General features: G+C 51.4%; 2 protein-coding genes and 1 long non-coding RNA gene across 4 annotated transcripts in view; all 3 read right to left on the minus strand.

Moving 5' to 3' along the window:
• Positions 1-13,735, minus strand: part of LOC128795257 (uncharacterized) — a 64,875-nt gene extending 51,140 nt beyond the window's left edge. The window contains exon 1 of the long non-coding RNA XR_008433459.1: positions 13,392-13,735. This is a non-coding gene — a long non-coding RNA (uncharacterized LOC128795257). The remainder of the gene's footprint in view (positions 1-13,391) is intronic.
• A 94-nt stretch (positions 13,736-13,829) lies between these two features.
• Positions 13,830-14,857, minus strand: LOC128795256 (translation initiation factor IF-2-like). The gene is made up of 2 exons (XM_053955884.1): positions 14,499-14,857; positions 13,830-14,327 (listed from the first exon to the last, which is right to left on the minus strand). The coding sequence occupies exons 1-2, from the start codon at positions 14,719-14,721 to the stop codon at positions 14,059-14,061; spliced, it is 492 nt and encodes a 163-aa protein (XP_053811859.1). The 5' UTR covers positions 14,722-14,857; the 3' UTR covers positions 13,830-14,058.
• Positions 14,858-14,951: 94 nt separating this feature from the next.
• Positions 14,952-18,208, minus strand: ZIC3 (Zic family member 3). Of its 2 annotated transcripts, none has more exons than XM_053955883.1 (3): positions 17,160-18,208; positions 16,403-16,515; positions 14,952-15,859 (listed from the first exon to the last, which is right to left on the minus strand). In XM_053955883.1, exons 1-3 carry the CDS (start codon positions 18,199-18,201, stop codon positions 15,677-15,679), a joined length of 1,338 nt encoding a protein of 445 aa, XP_053811858.1. In that variant the 5' UTR covers positions 18,202-18,208; the 3' UTR covers positions 14,952-15,676. The 2 variants fall into 2 exon arrangements, with proteins under 2 accessions (XP_053811858.1, XP_053811857.1); XM_053955882.1 differs by having other exon boundaries at positions 16,352-16,515.
• Positions 18,209-22,158: the final 3,950 nt, after the last annotated feature.

Below are 22,158 nucleotides of genomic sequence, written 5' to 3' on the forward strand. Positions count from 1 at the left end.
TGAATTAGTATTTGTGTCCAAGCAGGGGGGCTGACTGTTGCCGTCCTGCCCCGGGGTACGGAACCGGTACCGAACCATCACCCTGATGAGCTTGTTTGGCTTCAGCACCTGAACACTGCAGCCATGGACGTCCTTGAGCCAGACCTCTGCTCCTCAATGTTCTTCGTATGTAAAACAGAGAATCCTGTAATTAAGAACCAGAACCTGGAGCTTCTCATTCCCAGGAGAGACACTTGGGCTTTTGGTCTGCACTGGATCACACTCTGAGGCTGCAGCAGCATTTAGAAGTATTACATTAATGAACGTCTTAGTAAACCATCCATTGCACAGTGACAGAAACTGCAGTTCCCAGTGACATCGTGTCAAAGCTTCAGTATGCTTCAAGTGACTCAAAATGACACTCAGCTATACAAAACATCTTCAGAACATTTCATTTTCATAAAAGAAATAGCTAGGACCATGCAATTTTTTTTTGGGGGGGGGACTTCTTTGTTTGTTTGTTTGTTTCCAACTCCTAGATTTCATTATTCCACCCAAGCAACTGCTAAAAGGAACCAAATGTTTCATATAGAAAGAGGCACAGAAAGTGGATTACAACCATTAGAAGAATGGGGACCTCATGAAAAATGAGTGTATGGTTCCCCCTGTGACAAGATATGAGAACTCCAGCAAGCCTGGAAGCCCTTCTGTCATGTCTGCTTACTTCCGCTGCATCTTGTGCCACCAAAACATGTTCCTCTTTCGCACAAATGGGAAATCTTTACTCTTTAGTGAATCTAGGGCAGTATCTAACGACACAGCCAAGCAAGCCCAGCACTCCACCTTCCACAGACATGCAGGAAGAGGCACAGACAGACACGCTTTCTCCTGCGTTCAGACAAGATAAGTAGCTGAGGCTCACCACCATGCTACTGCATTAACTCTTCCTGACAAAGGCTGTGCTGGGTTTAACCAGCTCGGAGCAGGCAGCAGGAAATGGGGCTGCCTGCATATGCCCTGAGGGATATAGCCAGTGTCTGACAAAGATTGCAGCCCGTATCAGATCTTTATTCATGGCACTGGAGCTTCCACAGTGGCAATGGAGAAGCAATACCTTCGCCGGATGTTTTCCATCTGGGCTCCCACTACAAAGGCACATGAAGCAAACAAGCTGTAGCATATGATGACTCTGATGTTCTTTCCCCTTCCAACCTCTCTGGTGGAATCCTACTCTTATGGTTTGTTGTTCACAATTATGATACAAATGATTTGTGGGTGTGTAATTCAACCAGTCACTGCAACACTTGTTTGAGAGGATTCACTGCTCACAGAGTATTATTATGCAGTGAGGTTGGAGATCTGCATCATACCTCAGCAGTACAAATCAGCTCCATCAAATACCTGGTTTTGGATTGGTTAATAAGTCAATTCAGCAAAGCAGGGGCCATCAGGAAGATTTAAGCATATACATAAAACTAAGCATACATTTAAGAGCTTTACTGAATACATGTCCCTTGCAGTCTTGTGATAATCATGTATCTTTGCAGAAACAAAATGTTAATGAGTATTCCTCAGAATCCTTTTTGCTTCACATTAAAAATACTCTTTGTGCAAGTGTTCCCAGGAGAACAAGGAAGAGAGCATGGAGATTTCACAGTTCTCTGAAGGCTTTTTATACAGCATTCATCCTATTTTATCCAACTCAATAGCAGCTTCTGCTGCAACCACAAGTATACGTCACCATCACTACTATCCCCTAAAAAGGCAGATATGGATTCACACTAAAAATTACTGTGTTGAAGACAAATTTGGCTGAGTATCATCATGTAAAAGAGACAAAATAGACTGAGTGGGGGTTGTAAAAGAAAAACAGCGGGTCACCAAGAGTACAGGCAGAGAATAAGAGCAGAAAGCCAAATGCCTTTAAATAAGTCCAATGACAGTCTCAGATAGATATCACTTTTGAGCTGGCTTGGAGTGGGAACACAAAATGACTCTTGATGTTTTGCTGACGGCAATGTCCAGGAGCTGGTGCATCTTCTGGGTGAAGACATATAATTGCATCAAAGTAATTTCTGTTTTCCATCCTAAAAAGAAACAATCTACATGCCCCAGGTTTTGACTAACCACCCGATTTGATTTGAAGGCAGTGAGGCTCCAGAGCAGGCAGCCAGAGCAGCTGTTTTTGCTCAGGGAGCAGAAATTACATTATGACTGCAGTTAAAGACACTGAGGCCAAAGAAAGTCTCTGTCTGGACTTCAGGTTCATGCTCACACTTCAAGAGGCTCCAACACAAAGCTAAGGACATATGGTGTCCTTGACTCCAGCAAGTCAAGTTTTACTTGACAGTCAGTGCTGTGACACCATCCTCCGGCACTCAGCCACATCCTGGCGCTTTTCAGCTCTTCTCAGACATTTGGGTCCCATAAACAAACAGCAACTTTTGTTAGCACTGGCTGTGGAGGGTCCCTGGGGAATGCCTTCCACCACCCTTCCCACGGTAAGCACCCTGCATTTTCCAGCCCCCCATCCAACAAGGCCTTGACTTTTAGGCTTTGGGCTTGAAATAATGTCCACAGCTTCCCACTAATTTCTCTATGATAGTCACTTGGAGAAATGCACCGCCAGAGCAAACACTTTCCCAAATATTCCAAGGGCTTTGCATCATCTCCTGACAAGCATAAAGAATAGGGGAGTCTGAAAGTCAAACTGTGCCCCCAGAAAAAGTGACCACCTTGCTGTGATCATGCTGTGCAGGCAGCATCTCTCCACATCACTTTTCATGCAGTCCCAGTGGTGAAGCAGCAAACAGATTCCCATTATTAGCAGCTCTCCAAAGTATAAGAGACAAATTGCAGCCTGGTAGTAATTATTAATGAGAAGAATATTTTTTTACTATCAGATTTTTGTTTATGTGACTAACAGGTTTTGAGTAATCTCTCAGCCAAAGGTGTAGACACAGGTATTCATGCAGCACCAAGAAGCGCTTGTTCAAACCAGGCACAGCTCAGACCCTAAAGGGCACAGGCAAAGCCACCAGGCCTCGCTGCACAGATCTGCGTCTTGCACCCAAGGAGCCCAGGTAGCTGGAGCACAGCCACCACTGGAGGGATTCAGCAGTGCTTGTTTGCTGCGTTCTGTCACTGCCAGAAGCCAGGGCTCGGACTTCCCAAGCTTGTCTCCTAACTGCGGGAGCACGATGCCCTCCTGAGCCCTCCCCACCCCTCTCTCAATGCCCTAAACTGACTGAGGAATCAGATTCGTGGAGTGAACTCAGTTGCTTTTGATGTCTATTCAAGGTGCCATCAAGGAATCTTAATAGGTAGTATCTTAGCAAATGCTTTAAGGCCTGAAACCGTCATTAAAGAAACTCCTGATTCTCACACTTGTCTGAAAGAATAGAGGAGCAAGCTGGCTTCAAATGCCAGTTGACAGATGGGAAGACATATGGACTATAGGATTGCTGATCTAAAGAGTCAGAGCCATGGTCAGGCTGAGGAAACATACATCTTTATTTTGATGTTGACCTCAAAGGGAAGAGGTCTGAGCCAACAGAAAGGGGAAAGGGCAGAAAATATCACAAGTCTGAGGCCACGATTGCTTTGAACTTGAAGACAAATAACACTAAACGGTACCAAGTTGACAAAAAGGCTTCTTGACACTCCGTGTCTACAAATTTAGCAGTCTGACCCAAATAGCTGCTTGATGCATTTTCAGTAACGAGACGAGTAGGGATCAGTAATGCTGATGCAATCTCTTGTGGCACCCAAGAAGTTTGTCATTTCTTCCAGCTCCAGATATTCACAGGGCTCTGGCATGGAGCAGGACGGAGGCACAAGGGGGCACTTGGGGTTAAAGCCCTCATTATCCTTCTGCCAGTCTCTGGAGCCACAGAGCAGTGGATTCCTGCAGAACACTTCTCATCGAGTCCTGTATTTGTTTCCCTACTGGCTCTCTATGGAAAAACGTACAACCACGTCCCAAGTCATTAACATTGCACATAGCATTTTCTATAAAATTCCCCCTGGGACACTTAACTGTATTCCTTTCCAGCACTGAAGAAAATGCTCAGGATAAAGTTTAGACACATGGAGCCTTCTGCTGAATTTAAATGGCTGCACAAGGAAGCCATGAAACAAATGAAGGGACAGATATCCTATTTTCTTCCCTGAAAAAAAAGCAGGGCCTTTTAGTTCACTGTCTTTCTTCATGTCGTCTTTTTATCACAAGTGTGCATTGATGACACTACTTTAATGCAGTCTGTTCCAAGAGATTAAATTGAATGTCTGTGTAGAGTTTCAGGGCTCAGCAGCATAGCATGGCAGCTTCGTTTCACATCTCCGGGACACTGGGCAGGCATAAAAATAATTGCAGACTCAGAAACGATCAAGGAATGTATCCTGGCTGCAACAGATGCTGTACTAAAAGGAAAGACAAAAGCCAAAGTGCATAATGAATTTTAAAAGATTTCTTTATCAAACATGTCATTTGTTTGAAGGACTGAATTGCTGGCATCAGATGTGGCAGATGAGCTTGTTACCAAAGTGAAACATGAGGACTGCTATGCAATGGCAATTGATGAGTCAATTGAAATCACTGATGTTGCTCAAATGCTCATCTTCATTTAATATGTCAGTGGTCAGAAGTTAACCAAAGACCTTCTGGTTTTGTTGCCACAGAAGCAAACCAAAGGCTACAAAACATGGTGTGCTAGCACTGAACCTCTGACACCCTAATATACTTAATGGGAGCTGACACTCCAACTACACTTGGCTGTGAAAAATAATTTCTGACATAGCCCTAACAACTGAACTCAGGTTTGTGAGCATCAGTGCCTTGTCCATCAAACCATTCTCTCAGCTGCATTAAAAGCAAGATATTAAAATGGCATTAGATTACCAAGAAACACAGTTGTTTGTCTAAGGCTGACACCAATTCTTTTGGTTGATTATTTCAGCACTCTCTTCATGTTTTTGAAGGAAATGGTTTGCTAAGTACTTGGGTGCTTTGCTGGTTAATGAAAATACAACTAATGCTTTTAAAACAAAGAAAACTATTTTAAAATTCTTTCCTCCTCCAAAACAAAAAACAAAACAAAAAAAAAAAACCAAAACAAAAAACCCAAACAGAGAATAAAGAAAAAAAAAAACAACCCAAAACAACCCCCCCGCTCCCAAAAAAACCCCAAAATATTCAAACAACACAAAACCCCAAACATATTTCTTCCATCCTTCCTAGCCATTTTCTGGTTATCTGGACTAATTTCTTGGTCTTGATACAACAAGCCTAAATAATCTTGGAAAATCTTTATGAGTTTAATTCTTCTACTGTAGAAATCCAGAAATATAAAGCAGAAAGTGTGACTTCATACAAACCAGTTTTCAAGACAAGCACCCATCTGGATTTTTCACTGGAGAAAAGAGCAAACTGACTGAGAGTGTGTAAAATCTCTCTCTGGGTCTTTGGGACATGTTTTGAAGATTTTAGTGCAGACAGGCAAGTCTCCTCTGAGCTTGGTAAACAACCCTGGCTAAACCTGCTGAGTACACGCAGGCAGATTTAACTGGTCGGGAAGAGCTTTCAGCAGAGTTTGCTCTATGAGCTGCACTGTGACTGCTTTTCTCTGCCCCAATATTCCCACCTCTCCTGCTGGCAGGGTCAAACGGGAGTGAGAGCTTAGCAGCCCGGAGGGCTGGGGCTGGCACCCACAGGGCTGACCTGGCAGCAGAAGTTGCTCTATGTCTAAAGAGACAGAGAGCAGTGCTGTGCCTCTGCCCAGGACCAGCATGCAGTCTCAACCCAGCTGCAGCACCATGCCTGGTAAACGCTCTGGGATTTGTTAAAAATGAGGCTTTTCTAATAGGCTAAAGATGACAGACCTCAAGTTGTCATATATTAAAATGGTGCGTAAATTCCTTCCTCCGAGTAACCAATAATGGGACAAAAATCCTTGCCAACTCTAGTCCATCCCTCCTGCCAAGGATTGTTTGAGCTCAGCTCATCCCGAGTGCCCCCATTGGGATCCAGATATAGATTAACACAGTTTTGAAATGCACAAGGGCCACAATCATGCAAAGCTTGATCCAACCCCGACTGGAGTCCATGGAAAGGTCTGCATTGACGCAAGTAGATGGAGCACAGCACCGCCGCTCCTGCTGCTGAGAAGCCAACCCCAGTCCCTTCGCCAGGGCAGCACTCACATGTGGCCTGCAACAACGGGGGCTAGTGGGAGCCATGGGGGAGCAGGAGGGCAACAACAGCTCCCTGAGGGCCCCTCTGCCCCCGGGCCTGGTGGTCACAAAGCTGCCGGCAGGACGGCAGCCCGTTCTCTCCCCCTTGCAGCTCAGGCCCGGCTCACTGAGGGACTGAGCCCCATCCCCACCCCAGAGCCCCGGCACAGGAACGGCACCACGGGTGCCCACGCACTGCACCCACCGCAGCCCTGCATGGCTGCAGCGTGGCAGCCAGCAGCGTGCAGCATCCCTCACCCCGAGTTGTGCCCAGCCCTGCACACACAGCAGCCCTGCATGGCTGCAGCATGGAAGCCAGCAGCATGGAGCCTGCAGCATCCCTCACCCCGAGCACCACACGCTTCTTCCCACAGGGCAAACCCTGTGCACGTCTCCAGAGACTCACACACTTTTGTGGGGGCTCTGCCTGAACAGCCTGCAAATGCAAAAGGCTCAGCTGGATGTATTCACACACAGGGACAAGGAGCAGCTCCTCACTGCTGCACCAGCCTGGCCGCTTTTCACTCCACTATTCCTCCTTCGCCAACCCGCATCTCTTTTGTTCCTCCGTTCCTCATTCCCACGTTTCTGTGCTGCCCTCCCACGCATCCCCTACGCTACCCAACAGCCTGCCCCTTCTACACTCTTCTCCAAGTTTACTTCTCAGCCATCATTTCTTTGGGATTTGCTGCAGTCAGAGGAGTAGGAATTGAAATGGGGAAATACCAGCCTTGGGGCCCTCTCCCCTTAACAGTCTCTGGTACTGGTATAGAGCTCACAGAAGACAGTACCAAGCCAAGGGGGGCAGCATTCATGCATGCAGTAGTCCCCAGCTTGGGGCCTTCTACTCTATAACAGCAATAAAAAACTGCCCATTCAAGTCCTTTGTCTCAAAGATTTCCATCCTGGCTACAGCAAGTGCAGATTTATTGGTGGGAGCAATTGCAGGAGGAATAGTAAACAGCGTGCGCGTGCGTGTGGATGCGCCAGCGCACCGGGGCCGTGCCTCCACCAGAAACGCAGCACAGCCAGCATTAAGTATGGGACTAATATAAAATGGGCTCTCTGGTACATAAAAAAATATCTCATCTGGCACCTGATTTCAGATGCACAGCAAGAGCTTGGTGGGGAGGCAGAGATGGAGGAGCGCAGCCAAGAGCCGGCTGCCTGCGCTGAGTCTGAGGAGTCAGACACCGGCCTCAGCAGGCACACTGAGGCACGGCCTGGCCTCCGCCTGCTCCCAGGCCTGCACGCACGCGGGCTGGGCTGCACAACCTGCGTGCCCCGCTGCCTGCCTCACCCCTGCTGAAAGGTGCAGCACCAGTGAGAGTACAACCCGCACGGAGAGCCCGCCAAGGGCAGAGCCCAGGCTGCCACCCAAACCTCCTGCTGCAGCCTTCCACCCCTTCCACAGAGACACACAGAACTCTTCCACGCTTGTTGACACGTCAAAATAATACGTTGCTAATGATGGAATCAGCAGCCCGAGCTTTTGTTGACTTCTGTAGGAATTTTGACGGAGAAAGGATGGTAGACCATGACTCCAGCCTCGTTGAGTGACATCTTATATTTTCTAAACCATTCTCAGATTTTTCATAACATCCAGCAAGCAAGCTGCTGACAGATCAGGATGGTTGCCTGTTTGCTGGGCAAGAATATTTTGCGATTCAGTAGAATACCAAATTTGGTAGAATGTCTTCCACTTTGGTAGAAGATATTACAAACAACTGTGCATTTTAACACGTTTTCACATTACACATCATTCATTCTGGGGAGGGGGTGGTGATCGCTCTGTGCAGACAGCCAGCAACGCTTCCAAGAATGAAAATGTTCATCGAAAGATAATGAAAAACAGATATTTAGTAACATTTTCATTTTGCATGTTTAAATATTTATAACTATGTTCATAAAACCACATGTTTGCTCTCCTAATGCTCTAGTGATTTTGTTTATGAAATGCAGTATTTCTCCAATGCCCCTTCCTTGCGTCAGCCTCTCCACGGAGCATGATTTAGTCCCGTTGCTGTACTGACAACCAGCCTTTTGTAAAAGACTGGCCAAGATGAAGAGCAGAAAACTAACAAAAAGAAGAAAACGCATTTTCAGGGCATTAATGTTTCACTAATACAAATGTGATTTTATACTTTGTAGGGGGCATTTATGCCAGTTTAATTTTTTCAGTGCAATTTTACTGTCAATCTGGAAGGGAACTATTTCTTACTCTACAGCAAAACCACAAAATCTAGAAATATAAGTGTGATACAACTAAGGTACTGATATAACCTATTGTTCTATAATTTTTTTTCCCTAGCTTGGATGAAAATTAAATAACAACAAAACTTTGCTTTAATACTACAATTGCTCAGGTTTGTGTTACAAATTTCTGGAGTTTTGAGTTATAAATTTTTATAAAGCTGATCGAGTGGACTTAGTCTGAAATTGGGACTTTTAGAAGAGCCCTCTGCAGTTTTCTCCTCTGTCCTCTGACTGCAGACATCATGACATAGCGTACAAGGTCCACTCTGGTTTCACGTTAAACACACAGAGAGACCACGGCTGTGAGATGAGGTTGCCAGAGCTCAGCCCCAGCAGCACCCCGGGCAGGACACAGGAAGTTCTTTACCAAATCATAATTCTAAAAATGCCCCATGTAATCTCACAGTTTAAAAAAGGAGCTAATGTTTAAATTTAAAAAAAAATATATATTCTTCTTCTTTTTGAAAAAAAATATTTCCAGCCAGTCATTTTTTAAAGGGAACTCCTCTGAAATCAAGACCTCGGCAACATAAAGTGAGCACCAACAGAGAGGGGTTTTTTTTAACCTCAGCCCAGCATCCTCCCGAGAAGGTATGGGGAGTGTCTTCAAGGCACATTTTCAACTCCTTTGGTCTTTGCCCGCCTTCTTCTGCATCAGCAAAGAACAAAGAGGAAACAGAAAAAAAGTAGCAGATTGCAATGACACATTGGTATCTCATTTTAAAAACAAAATGAGTGCTGCAAAGCCATTAAAGTAAAACTTCTACTAGCTGTATTATTTTAAAATACTCCTATGGGTCAAGATTAAAAATTAAATATATATTTTACCGCACAGTTTTGCCAATTTTTACAATGTTTGCAATAGCCTCATTTTAAAAAATCTAAGTCAAGCTCCAGAATCATGAAATTACACAAACACTCAAGCTCACTTTAAAAGACTTTTTAAAGCAAGTTAAGTGCCCCTTTGGCCTTGAAGATGTCACCAGGGGGGGAAAAAAAAGGCAGCAAAATAAAATCTGCATAGTGAGGCTCTGAAAAATAGGAGACAAAGAGAAAAAATTGTCCATTTTATTTTCTTTTATAATCTTGTAAAATTGAGCAAATCCATTTCAAGTGCACATGGCATATGATTTTAAAATATTTATGATTCACAGAAAGTTCTTGCAGCATCTTCTTTTTAGTAAAAATAAAAATATTGCAGGGAAATGAGTATTCTGGGGAATGTCTGCCTTCCTCACCAGGAGTCCTTGGACCAGTAAGCAACCAGAGACAGTCCTTGCAAACTCTGCACTCTGCATGACTCAGAAACTTCAGTCACATCACCTGCTGCATGAAGCTTTTTCTCTTAATCAAAGATCATATCTGACTCCAAATTAAAATGTTTCTGATAGTTAAGGCTGAGTTTCACCAATCTCAACACAAGCTTAACATTTTTTCTTGAGTTTACCAATAATCTCTGAAAAGTTCAAGTCCATGGATTTAATAAATGCAAACAAAAAAAAAAAAAGTTTATTTTCAGTAAGAACACGCTGAAGTAGTGGAAACCCTAAAACCAATAGCATTCTACTAACACAGGTAAAAAAACAAACAGAAAAAAAATCAAAATAAGGACAAAAGCAAACAAAAAGAACAACATCTTTCTCAGAACAAGAATTATGCTATGTAAACTACAGAAAGTGGCAAAAATACTTTAAAAAATAACAAACACCAGATTTTGCACGGAAATAATGTCTGAGTGAAGCTGGGACGAATTTAAAGAAGGCAGAGATTAGTAATTAATTTTATGTCAGGCAAAGACTGTGTGTCAATGCCCTGCCTCTCGAGCCGTTCCGGACGGAACTGTATTTTCGAAAGGGGTTGTTGTGTGGCACACAGATGCAGCCAGCCCACGGCAGAAACCAAAACGCTGCCGTTTTCCACCCTGCTGTGACCCTGGCAGCCAGAGGCTGCCCAGCACGCTGTGAGCAGGGCACAGGAGCCCTTCCTGCCGCAAGGCCCGCACCTGCCCGGGCACGGGCTGCACAGAGAAACACCGTCCCCTCCCAAACCCCACCGAGGCTGCACATCTCTCCTGCCACACTCCAGCTTCGGGCAGGGCAGCACAGAGGAGCGGGCAGCGGCCGGGCCCGGCCCCAGGAGGGCCGGGGGCTCTGCCCAGCCCCTCGCCCTGCCAGGCCCGGTGCCCAAACCCTGCCAGGAGCCATTTTGTAGCTGCAGAACCCCCACAGGCCTAGACTGGGTTATACCAGGCTCTGAAAAACAATAAAAACAAGGGAACAGCCCTATTCTGCACGTATCCCTTATGATCCTCGGACATGAGGCTCTCCAGCTTCCCCGGCCTCCTCCCAGGCAGCAGCACCGGCAGGGCTTTTCCCCTCGCTGGGTCTCCCTGTCCCAGGTCAGGACACCCTCCCAGCGTGCACAGCAATGAATCCCCAGCGCACGGGCTGCATCTCCCTCAAACGAAACTCCACGTATCGCTCATTTCAAAGTCAAGCCTTGACAATTTCAAAGCTGCCACTATTGAACAAGCTGCCAAAATCATTCAGCTAAACTATTTTTTTCCTAGCTCTTTTTATTAAAGTTTCTTTTCACACAAACATTTGAAATGGAGAAACATTACCAAAGTATCAGCTAAAAGAAAACGTACGCAGCACACAACCTTCTTTTCTGAGAATAAAACTAGCATCTAAATATTAAAATATATCTGCACCTATTTTGACAACTGCGTCTTCTGGATTCTGCAGGGTTTTTTTCCATGACTTGAACAGAACAGATGTCTGTAAAGCCAGCCTAAACCATCTCCTATCACGTCTGCAGGGCAGGTCATTGCTTTGCCATTCTCACTCACCACTGTAAGCTCTTACAAAAACATTTTTACTGCCTACAGTTATGTTCAGGTGAGCAGGCATTAGCAAGACAGATTATATTTTTATCCCATACAAACACCATAGAAAGGTTAACTAAATATCTTAGTTCAGGGGATGTACAGATTAGTCACTACAATACAAACTATTTCCTTCTGCATGCTCCAATATAAAATTAGATTTCTCAAAGAATACAGGCTTTCTCTGGAGTTTCACCTCTTCAAATGAGGAGTGCATCTCTGCAGAAATATGTTTCTTACAGGTGATCACAGTAATAGTCATAAATAACAGGGATGATTTATCAAACAATTGTCAAAGTTACACTCAGTTTAAAAAGCTGGTGTTAGTATATGATGCTTTTAATCTGAGAACATTATATTAAAAAAATAAAATGCAAACACACAATACTACACCCTATCCACTGCTTTGGAGCTTTACAGCAAACAGATTTGTTACAGAAACTTAATTCCTGATGCCGTAAAGCCGAGACACTTGAACACAACCTGATCAAAATGCCTTCAGGACTCTGCCTTCACACAGTGTGCAACCACTACATGCTAATGGCAGGCACAATGCTTGAAAACAAAAATTTTTTTCCAAGGATTACACCAGACACAGAGACAGATATGCAAAAACAATGACACCAAAGGAATCAAAATGTTCATGGCTCATAAAGCATGGCAGAGATGGAATGGCTCCAGTTCATCGCCTGCCCCTGCTTAGATTCCTTATAGACAATGAATCAACGTTACCCCTTTAAGAAAACCATCCTGAGTTGTGTTTATCTGGGGACAAATCCACCTAATCCTGCTCTCAAAAGCAAGCACAGCAATTTCAAGAGAGCTGCTAGTCTGGGAGAGGCCAGCAGAATATGTCCCCTGTTTGTGGTGAACAGTCCTGGGACTCTTCTGGGGTGTGACCCAAGTCCCATTTTCATGACACACTAGAAGCTGAGCTAACAGGGCACCTGCCCTGTCAGTACTGTCCTGCCCTCATGAGCTCTGTAATCTTTTTGTCCAAGCTGTGAGCACAGGTCTTCACTGCCAGGCCCTGACTTTGAAAATCATGAGCTGTCTCTCCCCAACTCACAAAACCAGCCTAAGACATCCAGGAGAGAGGATCTTTCCCATTCCAGAACTCTCCGTATCTCCCTGCAACTGGGCAAGGGTAAGGAACAGGGACTTTTTACCTCTTTTTACAAAAAACACTTCGTATTTGTCCATGAAGGCTGAGGACTAGGCTGCAGGGTGAGACAGCCCTTCTCTGGTGTCACTCCCAAGTCTGAGCCAGCAGCAGCTGGTGGGGCAGAGGCGCTGGCAGCAGCGCCCACCAGAACACCGTTCGTTCCACGCTCGGGAGGCACGGTCCTCCTGCCCCACCTCACGGTGCTGAACCCTGGCTTTGCAAGCGTTCCAGAGCCAAGCAGCTCCCCAGCTCTTTCTATACCCACCCCAAATCCATTGCTTCATCTCGTACCAGACACAGACATAGAGCTGCACCTGCCCAACCCATGCCCCATTTTTGGAGGGCTGCAGAATGGCCATGGGGGACCTGGGACCTCAGTGGGGTGCAGTTCCACAGTTTGCTCCACTCTTCAGCAAACTGGCTGCAAGCCCTGTCTGGACGGGGACGCCCGAGGGTAGGGGAATGGACGTGACACCAGGGAAGCCAAATGAGCCAGGATGCTGGTTTTAAGCCCTGGCTATAAAAATGGCAGGGGCAGCGCTGCCAGTTGAAGGGAGCACCTGCGGGGGCAGGCAGGAGTGCAGCTTTGCCAGCAAGGCCCAAAGCCCCGGGGACCAGCCAGAGACGCTGTGGGGCCAGAAACGGCCCCTGCACTGATCCTCCAGCGGGGCCGCTACTTCAGGATCCGAGACGCTACATCCTCCCGGCCACGGCTCCCCAGGCCCGACAGCTCCAGCCACAGCAGAGGCCCCCACCCCGGGACGGCGTTTCGGGCCCGACAGCAGCAGGACCCGTCCCGAGGCGCTCCCGCGGAGCCCTGCGCGCCCCGCGCCTCCCCGGCTCCGAGCAAAGCAGTAACGAAACCGAGCCTACCGGCACCTTTTCCGAGCCTGGCGCGGTCCGGAGCAACGCAGACACGACCCAGGTGGGTGTCCGAGGCAAAGCCGACGGCCCCCGGCGGCTCCGCTGCTCCTGGCCCGCCGCGGTGCAGGGCGGTCCCGCGCGCGCCCCGGACGGAGCCGGGCCAGCAGCGCTCCGCCAGCGGCACCGGGCTGGGCTCTGCGCGCAGCGAGAGAGAGACTTCACAGCAAAAGAGAAGCAGAGATCCACGTCTAGACGGACACCTCGATGGGAACTATTTTAAGGGGCCAGCGGGGAGCTCGGGGGTACTTTTTTTTTTTTTTTTTTAGCTGTGCAGCTGCAGAGGCTGCAATGCACCTTTCTCCTGCCCTTTTCTGCCCGAGAAACCTTTTTTTTTTTTTTTTTTTTTTTTTTTTTTCTTTTTTTTCCCTACCTTTGGGGGAAGGAGAGGGTAAATTTGTTCAAATGTAAATTTCAAAGCATGCAAGGTTCCGCGGGTTGCTCGCCCGAGCGGCCCCTGCCGCAAGAGGAGGGGATGGGCCACCCCTCGTCCTTCCACTCTGCCCCCAGTCAAGTTCAAGACGGGCCGCTCTGGGGTCTCCCCCGGTCAGCAAAGGTGCGGCGGCCGTAGTGCGGTCCCTGCCTGCCCCCGGGGCTGGGCTCAGCCCGCGGCAAGCCCCTACTGCCGGAGGAGGATGCGGAGCCGAGCGGCCGGGCTGGCCGCGCCCCGCCGGGGCACCGGGCCGTCGGCGCTCCCGCCGCCGCCGCGGCCAGCCCGCCGGCCAGCCGGCGCCCTCCCGCCAACGGGAGCCCCGCGATGTGCCGGGAGGGGCGCTTTCCACCGTCGCTCTAGTTGCCTGGGGCTCCTGTGCAACGCCGAGGAGTTTCTCGGGGGAGACGTTTGATCTCGATCCCTCTTTCCTGAAGACGGGAAGGCTTTTCCGCATCCTAGTCAGAAATAAAAACAGAACAAAACAAACCAGACGATAACGGAGACAGTCCTGCCCGCCGCGAGGTCCCCCCGGGCCCCCCGCGGCAAGCAGCCCGGTGTCGGCGGGCCGGTCCGGCACGGTTCGCGGCCCCACAGCCCGCGCTGCCCGGTACTCGCCGGGTACTCACCGTGGGGACCTCCCCGTCGAGGCGGCCCGCTGCCCCCGTGGCTGCTCCAGCTCGCCGGCGCCGTGGCCCGACCTCGGGCCGCTCGGGAAGCTGGCGGGGGAGCGAAGCGCCGGGCGGCGGAGGGCGGGGACAAAGGCACAGCAGAGAGAGCGGCGGCGAACAGGGGGCTTCCCCCGGCATCGCCGGCTCGGAAACAACGGCCCGGCCCCGGTGGCAGCGCCATCCGGGCCCGCGACGGGACCCGCTGCCCCGTGCCCCGGAGGAGGTCAAAACCGGCTCTTTCCAAAACAATAAACTTTTAATGCTAAAGCAGTTATAACCAAAAGCTGTACAGAGTTGGATTTTTTTTTTGTTTGTTTGTATTTTTTTGTTAGAAAACAATTTTTTCTCCCCCATAAATATTGTTCAGTTCCCGGCACTTTGTATCAATAATTAAATTACGAACGATAAATATGGCATCATGGGTATGTATTTACAAAAAAAGTTATTACAAAAAGGCAACTGTTATACTAAACGTCACAATCTGGGCAGAATAAACACCACATCCTCATCCTGAAAAATACTGACCGACCCCATCAGACGAGAATACATTCACAAGTGTAATGCTTGGAGAGAGAAGGAGAAAGAGAAGAGCAGAGAAAGAAGCAGCAGGAGAGCTAGAAAGGAAAGTTCAAGACATAACAGGACTTTGGCACGGTTTAAGACTGTAAGTTTAAACAATCACCACTAAGGCGAAGGAGAATTTTCATCCTCATGTCAACATCCCACCGAAAGAAAGACAAAAAAAAAAAAAAAAAAACCAAAAAACAAATTAAGAAAAATAAAATAAGTGGGGAATTGGAGGAAGAGAGACTCAGGCAAGGTGGGGGGGTGAAAATCAAAGAAAAGACTGAGGCTGAAAAAAAATTACAACAAAAAAAGAAATCTAATCCTGAGAAAAGGACATGGCTAGTCCAGCGTCTGGGCTTGCAAAAAAAATTAGTAATAATTATAATATAATAATAAAAGAGCCCCCCCCCTCCGCATCCTGGCAGTTAAGTAGGTGTAGCCCTATGCGGTCGTCGGTGTGGAAACTCCATTTCCGTGGGAGCGAGCTGCAGTTGGCTTGGTTTGTCCTTTTTTTTTTTTCCTCGTTCCCTATGCATTTGGTCCAGTCTGTGGCCGGGCAGCAGCTGCCTTCACACATACCACTCATTAAAATTGGGGGGCAGTCCAGGGTTATGGCCGGGGTTACTCTGCAGGGCGGCCGGCGGTGTTTTAGTGGAGTCCTTACTGCCGGCGGAGCCCACCGCAGGGGGGGTGGAGGACTCGTACCCCGAACTGGCTGCAGGGGAAGAGTCCGACCCCTGGGATTCGTGCACCTAAAACCAAGAGGCAGAGATGGAAGCGAGCTCGGGGCCCCCGGCACCCCGCTGGGCTGCTCCTCCGTGCAGGAGGGCACTGCGGAGCAGCGGCTCGGCCCTGCCCGGCCATCAGGCAGCTCATGCCCGGCCGGCCACTGAGCACCGGCGACAAACGCCTGCCGCGGCCCCCGGACCCTCTGCCGCAGCGTCCTGGCCAGGGGGGCTGCGGCATCCCAGCACGAGGGGCTGCAGCTGCACCCGCACAGCCTGCCCGCACTGAGCCCCGCTCCTCAAACCGGGCAGCGCTTGCACCAGCGGCAGCACGGAAAGAAACTACGCCATTTCCCCGGGCCGTGCTCCAGCCACAGCCTAGACAGCGGGGACGGCTCGGGCCGTGCTGGGAACAAGGAGCTCAGCTCTGCCCTGCTCTGGGGGAATGAGCCCTGAGCACGCCGGCGACTGAGCATCACTGCTCAGGGAGGAACGGGCTGGAGCACCGGGGTGATTTACCTTCATGTGTTTCCTAAGTGAGCTGGGGTGGGTGTAGGATTTGTCGCACACCTTGCAGATGTAGGGCTTGTCGGAGGTGTGGACGTGCATGTGTTTCTTCCTGTCACTGCTGTTGGCGAAGCGCCTGTCGCAGCCCTCAAACTCGCACTTGAAAGGCTTCTCACCTGTGAAATTCAGAGAGGGTGAAGGAGGGCCGTTCCCCTCTCCATCCCCACCCGCCTCCTCCCAGGACAGCATCTGCCCTGTTCGCCCCACCTTAGGGATGCACAAGCACCACAACAAATGAAGGGGAAGATGGACAGCAAGATTTGTTACGTGTCAGATAAATTTGGATCAGCCTTTACGACTTTTAACTCACCTCCCGCCAGGCCCACGCTGGGCTCCAGCAGGGAAGGCGGCTGGGCGAGCTTGGGAAAGGAGAAGACCCGAGATAAATTCAGCGGCTCGGACAGCTTTACAAGACCTACTCGAGGATACAAGCCAAAGTACGTTTGCTTCCAGCCTTCCCCCTCTCTTCCCTCCACCCATGCAGGAGGGCTGAAGGAAAGTCGGGGCTGCAAATAAAAATACTTTGACAAAAGTATCGCCGATTTAATTAGAAGAGACGCCAATCAGGCCTAAAAATAAAAAAGGAGCGGAAGTCACCGAAAATGAGATTTCATTAGCATTTCTATGGTTCCCTCCGCTCCGGAGGCCAAGCGGAGGCAGCGCCGCGCAGCTCACACGCCGCCGGCCGCCGGCCCAGCCCGTCCCCGCAGCCCCGGAGCCCTCCGTCCCGGGCGGGGGAACACACGGACACGGGCCTTACCTGTGTGCGTCCGCTTGTGAATCTTGAGGTTCTCGGAGCGGGCAAAGATCTTGCCGCAGCCCGGGAAGGGGCACGGGAAGGGCTTTTCCCCCGTGTGCACCCGAATGTGGTTCACCAGTTTGTATTTCGCCTTGAAGGACTTGCCTTCCCGCGGACACTCGTCCCAGTAGCAGATGTGGTTGTTCTGCTCCGGCCCCCCGACGTGCTCCATGGTGACATGGGTCACCAGCTCGTGCATGGTGCTGAAAGTCCTGTCGCAGCTCTTCTTGGGCCGGCTGAGCTGGCTCTCGTCGAGCCACTTGCAGGACAATTCTTGCTTGATGGGCTGGCGCATGTACCGAAAGAAAGCGCCGGGGCCGTGGTGGTGGTGGTGGTGGTGGTGGGCCGCCACGTTCATGCCCATATTCATATTCATGTGGTTGTAGTTGTGGAACTGGGCGCCGGCGTAAGGGTCCGTGCGGGGGCTGGAGACGGCCCGGTAGGGATCCGGCCGCCCGAAGAGGTCCCCGCGCAGCCCCAGGTGCATCTGCCCGTTGTCCACATGCCCGGTGGGGGACGTGTGGCTCGGGCTCTGCTCGTGCAGCCCCGGGAAGAGCAGGTAGCCCGGGGTGTCCGGGATGCCGCCGGGGCCGTGCAAGCCGCCGGGGGAGCCGCCGAAGAGCCCGTGCTGCGCCGTGCCGGAGGCGGCGTCCGCGATGCCGGAGCCGCGGTTGCGGAACAGAAAGTCGCGGGTGGAGTTGAAGGCGGCGGCCCCGCCGTAGGAGGGCACCTGGCCGGCGTGGTGGTGGTGATGGTGGTGGTGGCCCAGGGCGCTGGCGTAGCCCGGCGCCTGCGGCGTGAATGCCGAGCTCTGCCCGGCGGCGAGGTCGTGCGGGGCCGCGTTCAGCTTGAAGGCGGCGGCGTGCGAAGAGTCCCCGAAGGGGCCCAGCCCCATGCCGCCGCCGGCGGCGTCGCGACCCGGCATCTCGTGGTGGCGGGGCGCCGCGAAGCCGCCCACCCCCAGCGCCGGGAACTGCGGCCCTCCGTCCAGCAGCATCGTCATGGGCGCGGGGCCGTCGGCGCGGCAGCAGCCTGCCCGCCCCCGCTCCTTCCGCCCGCCCGCCCCCAAAAAAGTACAAAACCACCCCAAAATGCACCCCCACTCCGCCCCCCGCTGCGGGCAGGCGCGGCCCCGGCTGCGGGCGGGCAGCGAGGCGAGCACCCCCCGACCGACACCAAAAACAAAACAAAACAAAACAAAAAAACAAAACAAAACAAAAAAAAAAAAACCAAGGAAAAAAACCAAAAACAAAACCACAAAACCCAAAACAACCAGCCCCAAAGCAGGCACCCGCCCCCCGCGCCGGGCCGGGCCGGGCAGGGCGGCGCAGCAGGGCGAGGAGGCGCGGGGCGGCCGCGCTCCCGCTCGGCACCGTCGGGGCACTGACGGGGCGCCCGTCCGCGCCTCGCACATAAACCAACTCCGGGCCAGGCCGCGCCGCGCCAATGGGGAGCCGCGCGCCGCCGGTCACCTGACCCGCCGCCCGCCGCCCCATTGGCGGCGCCGCGCTTGATTGGCACGCGCCCCGCGCCGCCGCGGCCGCTGATTGGGCGCGCGCGCCCCGCAGGTAGAGGGAGCGGGGGCGGCCGGGGGGGCCCGGGCGGAGCGAGCCCCGCGGAGCGAGCCCCGCGCGCGGCCCGGCCCGGCCCGCCGTGTCCTGCCGTGTTCTGCTGTGTTCTGCCGTGTCCCGGCCCGGCCCGCCGTGTTCTGCCGTGTTCTGCCGTGTCCCGGCCCGGCCCGCCGTGTCCTGCCGTGCTCTGCCGTGTCCCGGCCCGGCCCGGCCCGGCCCGCCGTGTCCTGCCGTGTTCTGCCGTGGCCCGGCCCGGCCCGGCCCGCCGTGTCCTGCCGTGTCCTGCCGTGTTCTGCCGTGTCCCGGCCCGGCCCGCCGTGTCCTGCCGTGTTCTGCCGTGGCCCGGCCCGGCCCGGCCCGCCGTGTCCTGCCGTGTTCTGCCGTGGCCCGGCCCGGCCCGGCCCGCCGTGTCCCACCGTGTCCCGGCCCGGGCCCCGCTGTGTCCCCCCGTGTCCCGCCGCCCGTGCCCGGCCAGCGCCGCCCCATGCCGCGCGGGATGCTCGCCCCAAGCGGCGCGGCGGGGAGGCGTAAAGCCGCTGCAAAGCCGCCGCGTTGGTTCAAAAATAAAATTTCATTAAAAAAAAAAAAAAAAAAAAAAAAGCCGAGGCTGTTTATAATTTATCTATACATACATACACACATATATATAATCATATATACTTTATACATTTGTTTTATTTTTCTATTCATTTTTACCTTTACTGATTAAACACGAGAGCAGAACCGCCCGCACTGTGCGTGGAGAGCCCGCTCCTGCCCCTCAGCCTCGGTGCGCAGCGTGACCGGGCCGGGGGTCACCCCGCCGGCCGCGTCCAGCCCCTCTTCCCCCCCTCGCCCCGTCCCCCACCCCCTGCCGACCCGCGGAGCGCGGCCCAGCAGCGCCCGGCACGGCGGCTCCTAGCTGGCTTTTTCCTACTCCCTACTCTCGTTTATTTTTTCTGTCTTTCTTTTCTTTCTTTCTTTTCTTTCTTTATCTTTCTCTCTTTCTCTCTCTCTCTCTTTTTAACCCCTTTCTTTCTTTGTTTTTTTCTTATTTTTTAAATTTTATTTTGCAAGGGAAACGTTCTGCCTTGGAATAATTATCAGTTGCAGACAGCGCTATAAATCCACTCATTTTCTGTTCTGGAAAGCATTTGCAAAGAACTATAGGGAGCAAGAGTGGAAATAAAAGGCAGAAAGAAAGATGGCTGTAATTGTAATATCCTGAGGTTTGCTGAGCCCCCAAGTCTGGCTATTGGGCAGGTCTCAGGCTCGCCGCCGGCTCTCTGCAGGAAACGTAAAATCTGATCAAGTTCAGAGACGCATTGAGAGCCCGCTTCAAGCAGCGCTTTATAACCGCGTCCCTTTCACATTCTTCCCCCCAATCAGCCTCGGGAAAGGCTTCGTCTTCTTTATTTTAGGGTTTGCAGGGGGCGAGTACAAGAAAAATTTAAAAAGAAAAAAAAAAAAAAAGAGAGAGAGAGAGACAGAGGGAAAAAAAAAAAAAGAAGAAAGAAAGGGGAGAAAAAAAAGCCAGCGATATAAAATCTCCCCGAGAGATAACACCGGTGCCCGTCAAACACTCAAATTTCCCAGGCCACAGCCGCCAAGAACAGTCCCAAAGTCGGAAGGTGAGTCCGCCGCTGCCGTTGGTGCACGATCGCAGCAGAGCAGGAGGCGGGAGCGCGGGGACCCGCCCTGGGGGGGACCCGCCCTGGGGGGGACCCGGCGGGGGCCCCCACCGGCGGCGCTCGGGGCCGCCTTCTTTCTCTTCGCCGCTCCAGCCGCGGCCGTTCCGCGGGCGGCGAGAGACCCGGCAGCATCGCAGCCCGTCCCGCGGCTCGGCCGGGAGCCCGGGCGCCGGCAAGCCGGGACAGGGCCAGGGATACCCGGTCACAAGCCTGCGGCCCCCGGGGGCGACGGGGCGAGGCCCGCAGCCACCTTGCTGCTCCGCTGAGGCTCTACCTGCCTGGCTCCGCAAGGCTGCGGCGGGGTCATTAATTGCCTCCCGCACGTGTAGGGTTTTCTCGACAACAACCAACCTCACAATAAAAACTTAAAAAAAAAAAAAAAAAAAAAGGGGAAAAAAAAAAAAAAAAAAACAACGGCCGGGGGGAAGGGGGTGGAAATTCAATTATTCCCGTCAGCTGAGCGTCGGGGAGGGCAGCGCCTCTGAAGTCGCCGACCTGGAGCGACCGAGGGCGACTGACCCCTGTTTGTGCAGAGGCCTCACGTGCGGCATTGTGTCCCCAGTGGGTGGGATGCGCCGGGCCGGTGGCGGTGGCCGAGCGGCTCTGCCCGCACAGGTGCCCACGCCACGCGGGGCTGCGGCTGCCCCGACCGGGCGGCGTGGGAAGGGAGGCGCGGGTGTGGGCTGGGAAACCCTCCGGCTCGGAGAGAAGGAGCGAGTGTGGCTCCACGGCGACGGAAGCTTAAAAAAAAAATAAATTTAAGTTGGTTTTCGCCTAAAAAAAATCTCGCTGCGTCGGCAATGGTGCGACCACGGGGCTTCGACAAAAACATCCCGAGGGGTTGGGACTGGGGAGAAAAACGAAGCGATCGTAGCTTTGGACGAGAACTCCCCGTTTCGGGACGGTTTGGTGGCCACAGCCTGCCTAGCAGCTGTGTACTTGCGGATCGGGCTACATCAATTAACCTATAAATCTCTTTTTATACGTTTCCCACATCTACTCTGCCAACTTTGCCTGGGTGTGTGCAGCCGGCAGCATCCGCACTGGCGTTCTGTCACTATTTACACCCCATTGCTTCCTGACTCGAATTTGCCAAATTGGGAGCAAAAATTGTATAAAACGAGGTGGGTTTTTTTTTTTGTTTGGTTGGTTGTTTTTTTGTTGTTGTTGTTGGGGTTTTTTGTTGTTGTTTTGGTTTTTGTTTTTTTTTTCAAGGCATTGTCTGTATAGCCTATGATCGCTTTTCCCTTGCTGAACTTTCGGAATATATGTGTGTATATATTTATATATATAATATATTTTGTACTTTATTTTATCAATTCAGTAATTTCCATTTCTATTCAGCGGTATTTCTGGACAAACTCAATTCATTTCCAGAAGTCGGGGTACCTCTCATCTCTTCCATTTAAAATCTATCTCAATTGCAAACGTGCAAACAACAACCGGAAAAGTAGTCTCCAGGCTCCCTTTTCCCTCCGTACTCCCAACGCGACGGGAAGGCAGAGGAAGACCCCCTGCTTTACGTCAAGAACAAATATTGTGCAGTTCTCCCACCTTTTTGTTTTGTTTTCCTTTTAAGTGTTTTTGGAATTTAAGAGCTGCAAAAATGTAAAATTCCCTGGAAAGCGTTGCGGGTCCCTCGGTGCCCAGAGCCCGCCGGGACCTCCCTGCCAGGCTTCTCGGCTGAACGCAGTTCCCGGGGCTGAACGCTGCCCCGTC

The sequence above is a fragment of the Vidua chalybeata genome, chromosome 14, assembly GCF_026979565.1.
Source record: "Vidua chalybeata isolate OUT-0048 chromosome 14, bVidCha1 merged haplotype, whole genome shotgun sequence".
Taxonomy (NCBI): domain Eukaryota; kingdom Metazoa; phylum Chordata; class Aves; order Passeriformes; family Viduidae; genus Vidua; species Vidua chalybeata.

Excerpts from the sequence above, each read along its gene's own strand:
- LOC128795256 (XM_053955884.1), bottom strand. The coding sequence starts at position 14,721 with ATGGCGCTGCCACCGGGGCCGGGCCGTTGTTTCCGAGCCGGCGATGCC. Across the intron at positions 14,328-14,498 it reads TCGACGGGGAGGTCCCCACG|GATGCGGAAAAGCCTTCCCG; the intron begins GTGAGTACCCGG and ends ATTTCTGACTAG.
- ZIC3 (XM_053955882.1), bottom strand. The coding sequence starts at position 18,201 with ATGACGATGCTGCTGGACGGAGGGCCGCAGTTCCCGGCGCTGGGGGTG. Across the intron at positions 16,516-17,159 it reads TCACAAGCGGACGCACACAG|GTGAGAAGCCTTTCAAGTGC; the intron begins GTAAGGCCCGTG and ends TGAATTTCACAG. Across the intron at positions 15,860-16,351 it reads CACTTAGGAAACACATGAAG|GTGCACGAATCCCAGGGGTC; the intron begins GTAAATCACCCC and ends TCTTGGTTTTAG.